Source organism: Aethalodelphis obliquidens, unplaced genomic scaffold (assembly GCF_003676395.1).
Source record: "Aethalodelphis obliquidens isolate GAN/ISIS:26980383/991018 unplaced genomic scaffold, ASM367639v1 scaffold15, whole genome shotgun sequence".
Lineage (NCBI taxonomy): Eukaryota > Metazoa > Chordata > Mammalia > Artiodactyla > Delphinidae > Aethalodelphis > Aethalodelphis obliquidens.
In genome coordinates, this window is record NW_020837959.1 from 29941081 (window position 1) to 29947080 (window position 6000).

Consider the following 6000-nt stretch of genomic DNA (forward strand, 5'->3'; position numbering starts at 1 on the left):
TGGTCTCATTATTATAGAAATACCCTTTGCAATTGTGCTTATAACCAGCAAAGATGATCTCTAACTCAGGGAAGAGTTACTCAGTAACTAATGTTGTTTATGTGGTGGGCTACATTTTGGGAGACCATTCCTAGGTTATGTATATTTTGGTTGCAAAATATCTTTGAGCATTAACTTTTTCTAGTCTTGGCCTTATCATGAGAATGTTTCAATTGTATAGAAACCATCTGTTTGTCCTTAACTTGACAGTCACGCTTGTTATTCTTCCTTTTGATATGTCATACTATTCTTCATTAATATGTATTGGGAAATCTACCTGAAGTACCCTAGATACAGACTGTATCTTGGTGCACATCCTGAAGGTCAGACTAACCCACGGTGTTTTCACGGCAGGTTTTTGAGATGGATATTTCTAAACAGTTACACGCCTATGAGGTGGAGTATCACGTGCTGCAGGATGAGCTCCAGGAATCTTCCTATCCCTGTGAGGAGAGCGAACCCATGGAGAAGTTGGAGAGGGCCAACAGCCAACTGAAAAGACAAAACATGGACCTCCTAGAAAAATTACAGGTAAAGAGATAACAGTTTGATCAAAAACGCACTTGGATGCCTCCTTGCCTGCACAGAACCATACCAGAAAGGATGGAGCTGTGGTGTGGATTGAACCATTGCTGACTGTGGGCCTGTGTACTGGACTGTGTCCAAGTGCTCTGGGGGGTGCAAATGCACATATCAATCTGAGTACCAATTGAGAGAGGAAATCTGCTCTCACGAAATAGTTAAATGGCAGCTGAAAGCAGAGTCTCGTTCAATACTTACTGGGTGTTGTACATGTTTGATTTCAGTTCAAGGGAGGAGGGATTGACTATAGGAAGCTGGGAAAGCTGTAGGGGACTTGGCCTGGAGCTGGACTCCGGAGGGTTGGTGGGAGAAAGGAGTGAGCAGTAGTGGGTGTTTAAATAAGGAGGATGTGGCAGAGCAGTAGAGGAAGCTTAACATCAGTTTAAGATTTACGTTGGGGCTTCCCTGGTGACACAGTGGTTGAGAGTCCGCCTGCCGATGCAGGGGACGCGGGTTTGTGCCCCGGTCCGGGAAGATCCCACAAGCTGCAGAACGGCTGGGCCCGTGAGCCATGGCCGCTGAGCCTGCGTGTCCGGAGCCTGTGCTCCGCAACGGGAGAGGCCACAGCAGTGAGAGGCCCGCGTACCGCAAAAAAAAAAAAAAAAAAAAAGATTTACGTTGGAGCGAAGTGGGATAAACAGGATGGAGACAGAATTGTAGATAACTTTCAGGGTTAAGCAGAAGAACACGGCTTTAATCATGTTGAGAAGGAAATCTCTCGAAGTTTTTGAACCACATTTTAGAAAGATCAATCTGGAAATCTTGATGAGGACAGATTAGAATGGGGAGAGAAGGTGGGGAGAGAAGGTGGGGAGAGAAGGTAGGGCAACCAGCTAGCAATTATTTGCAGAAATCTGACTGGGGATGATGACAGCTGTCTAGAGTAAAACTCACAGAAATGGAAAGAAAAGGAGACATTTTTGAGAGAATTGAATTAAAACATTAGTAACACATAATCCGTGCCATCAGGGAGTTTACAGTTATTTTGGAATATAAAATATTAGCTATTTGTCAATGCACCCTTACCAATGTGTAAGCGATTTAGTATAAATTAATATTACGCACCTGCAACCTGTATGAAGTGCGCTGTGTATCCAAGCCCTGAGGGGTGGGGCTTCAGTGTGACCAGAGGATGGGGAGGTGAGAAGGTGAAGCTGGGAGCTGGGGGATGGGGGAGGTGGAGCTTAAGTGCTGAGTTAGAGCTTAAGTGTTCCACGGCTCATTGGTTTCTGCTTACCCGCCACTTCCCCAGCACTGCACATGTCCCCACACTAGAGGACACTAAAACTCTGCTTCGATGTGCAGTGAATCCTCTGACAAAGATAGCTAGGAGAGAAACAGCTGAGAAATGAGGGTCTCTAGAGTAGTTGCTCCCAGAGAAGGAACTCAGGCTTCCTTCGCTTCATCTATGTTAGCTCTGGCCCATAGAAAATTTTATGCCTTTTCCTGTTCCAAAAAAGAGCCAACAATGTCTATTTTCAGAAAGAAAAACAGTTGGGGTATTGACCCTTATTGCTAGGATGTTTCAGTGGTGATTAATTGAGCATTTCCTTATTAGGGAAAGTGGGTTTGCACCTGCTTTATATTATAATGATTTTTATTAATGGTTACAGACGTTTTCATTCACAGTTCAATGTTCTCATCACCTCTGGGTTCCCAAGTTACGTGGGCACACCCGACACCTGTTAAAACTGATAGGGTCCTAAGTATGTGTTGAGAAAACCCTGCATTTCCACTCAGAGGGCAAAAAGCCTCTTTTAGTACTTCAGGGCAGTCAGCAATCTCCTGTTTCTCCCTGTCAGATTCCAGTCACTCCAGGAGAAGACCTGTGTGTGGAGTGAGGACCCTCAACCACTGTGGGACGTTGATTTAATTTTGCATTTTTGGTGTATTCAGTGAAATGACATGTATTTTGTTAGTACCCTAGTTATATTTTTTGAGAAACCTAAAGAAATCTCCATTTCATGGGAGGTTTCAGAGTATTTGCTTCTTATACTGTTTTATTAAGTAATATGACATGATTAGTTAACATATGTAAGGTCTGGCTGCTGCTATGATGAAGAACCAAAACCTTCAAATTTTTGATTTGGAGGATTTTGTTTTTTTGCCCCAAACAGGTAGCTCATGCTAAAATCCAGACCTTGGAATCCAACCTGGAAAATCTTTTAACCAGAGAGACCAAAATGAAGTCTTTGATCCGGACCCTGGAACAAGAGAAAATGGCTTATCAAAAGGCAGTGGAGCAAATTCGGAAGCTGCTGCCAGCAGACGCTCTGGCCAATTGCGAACCGCTGCTGAGAGACTTCAACTGCAACCCTAACAGCAAAGCCAAGACAGGAAACAAGCCGTAACTGAAGACGTGCCACCCCAGCAGGAAGTGCTCTGAGGATGCTACCGACAGAACAAGTGTGCATGCCGCCGGCCCAGAGCTGACAGAACCACTGAACTGGTTCCGAGCCCAAGTCAGAGCCGGTAACCCTCGCTCTCCTTAGAGCATGCCAGTTCTAAGCCATTGTACATATGTAGACTGTTTTTTGCTGTCCTTGTTGACTATGTACATATATATATAATGGACATAAAGAGTTCATGCTTTCACATAAAGGAGTAGTGTATATTTAGAGCAGTTTTTTAAAAAAAATCAACACTTCATGAAATCCAAACCAAAGGGAAGTTAAAATGAAATTCCCCTTGGACCCATGTGAAATCATTTGTTTTTGTAGTGAAACAAAGCTAGAACATCTTTGTATATTGAAATATACTTGAAAAAAATGAATGTATTTTTTTCTCCAAAGAACAGCATGTTTCACTCAGTGCTGGAGAGGTGGAAACATTTGTGTAGCTTTATGTGCATCTGTCTTAAAATCTACGGACATTTTTAATATATATATATATATATATATATATGTATATGAGGAAAATGACTGATTGCCAGTCAGGCTCCTTATGGGTTTTTCAGGAACGTAGGGGCCGTCCCCTGCTGCCTGCTTTGTGCCAACGAGCATGTTGCATCTACGTGCATTTTGAGTCTGGTCAGGCGTTACTTTAGGTGTGTGGAAGGAGGAAGCAAGACTGTGGCTGAGTTTGCCCACCCAGCTCAAAGTGAAAGACAACACTACTAATTTTCTAGTAAATTAGACCAGCATTGTTACTTAAACTAAAAATATCAGTCCTCAAAAATTTAATTTAGGACCTAAATTGTCTAGATCTACTTTCTACCTTTTTATTCAAATTATTCCTACAGTTGTGACTGAACTCCCCTTTCCTTGGTGCCACAGTTGGTGATAAGGATTTGCCATTTCCCACTAAAATGTAGGCACTCTTACCTTAGTTCTCTCTACGTTAAATGGAGGATAAGGAAATGAAATTATGATTGGTTTTCTAAAGATGATGTACTGTGTTGAGATACTTTTTTTTTTTTTTTTTTGCCAATTGACAGGTCTGATAAGCTTGTAATCATCTTCCCCTTCCGTGTGACAATTTATGTTATTTTAAGTAAACTGTTGAAATCCATGGGAAGGGAAGGAGAAAGCCCTTCTGAAACCTACAACTCTGCATTTGAACGCCTGACTTTCTCAGTCTACAGATAGATTATTCGTAGACATTCATGCATGCTGGGTGAATGGAAGGAAAGTAACTTAAAAATTAAGTTACACATGGAATTTCTCCATTTCAGAGATGATTCTATGATAGTGCCTCGGAAAGTGGATAACAGCGTTTTTGCCTTTCCAAACAATATTTTTCGTTACTGCTTTTTGCAGTACTTGTATCATCACAGATGGATTACCTGGGATAATTTTCTTCAGAGAGAGTTTGTTATACACAAGCTACAATGTATTATAGAGTAGAAGAATAAAGCTCTAAAGGTTTCAGAAAACCTTGATGAGCAGATGATAAGCATCTCAAACCCCATTACTCAGTGTAATATAGTGACTCTTGTTACAAATCAGCATGCCCTCTAATCCAGGCAGTTTCTCGAAAGACAATGAAGTCATACTAGTAAAGTTAACGTAATTTCTAAGTTCTAGAAAATGCTGACCCAATCATTTGGGGCCACCAACTCTTTTGTTGCTTGGATTTCCCTCAAATTTCTCTATTTGTAGGAGAGGTATTTTCCTATGAGGAATATGACAAATATTATCTGGTTACTGTCTGGTGATGAAAATTACCTCATGTGTAATACACAGGTGGTAGCCAGGGAATCTTCAAGTTGGGAAAAGAAACTTTTCCTTTCAGTTGTTCCGTTTAAAGTAAATTTTATTCTGGGTGTTCAAAGTCAGCGTTAGAGTTGCATTATGGTGTTCGGAGCTTAAGTTGTCTTGGATACAATATTTCTTTTGAAAATGAATTTTTCTTTTGTGATCTTTTAAATGTTGCCACGATTATGCTTCATGCATTGTTACATCTTTATCCTATTAATGTAATGTCTAGTTCATTTCCAATAAATACATTGCTGCAGTTTCCTTGGCTTATTGGTTTTACTTTTGTTCATAGTAAAAGAGAAGAAGATCTTGGCTAGAGTCCTTTATAAAATCTGCACGGGTTGGATTGTTGCTACTTACAATTTGCACACTGATAATTCTTTGAATCAGAGACAACAAAGATAATTTTTAGAAACATTTATGAAAGTACATGGTCAGTCATTCAGTACTAATTTTCAACTTCTTTCCCAATGGAGCCTTTTGCTGATAAATGTAAAAAAAGACAACCACACTGACAGTACTGCATTCTACCACGTTTGTTTTTTATGCCCCCTCATAGAGAGCAAGAGAGAAAAAGAGGATAAGAAAATACAAAACTTTTAAATTGGGTTAGCTCCCAAATAAAAGGATTAAAGGCACTTATTGGTGGATATGATATGAATGTGTTTACATAAAAATATGTTTCAGAATATTTTCAAGCATGTTTGGATTTCAGTAAAAGGATACTGTATCTCCTTGCTAACTTTAGGACTAAATTTTTTAAGTATTTTGTACTATATGTAGTAGTTTGAGGAGCCAGTGTAGGCTTAGGTAGAATGGTCTCTTAATATCCATGTTAATTTACTCATTTTATCACCATTTCAGCATTTCCCACCCCACCTGGGCTGGATTACAAATAGGAAATCTGCCACCTGAATTATTTAGTCCTCTACCATGATGCATCACTCTTACTCGCTTTGATATATTGAGAAAAGCACTGGGTTTAAGGTGAGATGTTTTAGATCTGAGTCTTGGTTCCACCCCTTTTATTCATTCACTCAACAAGTAATTTGTGTAAGCCAAGCTAGATGCTGAGTATTCAGAGGTGGAGAAGATACAGTCCTTGTCCGCAGTGAGCCTGTGGTCTAGTGGCAGGAGGTTAACCGGAAAAAAAGAGAGTTTACACTACAGCAGGTATGCA

The 6000-nt window shown here is 40.4% G+C and overlaps 1 protein-coding gene across 2 annotated transcripts in view; it reads left to right on the top strand.

Annotated features, from left to right (window-relative positions):
• TBC1D4 (TBC1 domain family member 4) overlaps positions 1–5086 on the top strand; it is a 222129-nt gene extending 217043 nt beyond the window's left edge. For both annotated transcript variants that reach the window (XM_027116075.1, XM_027116074.1), the window contains 2 exons: positions 394–570; positions 2739–5086. In XM_027116075.1, coding sequence (XP_026971876.1) covers positions 394–570; positions 2739–2972 — 411 coding nt within the window. In that variant the 3' untranslated portion in view covers positions 2973–5086. The remainder of the gene's footprint in view (positions 1–393; positions 571–2738) is intronic.
• Positions 5087–6000: the final 914 nt, after the last annotated feature.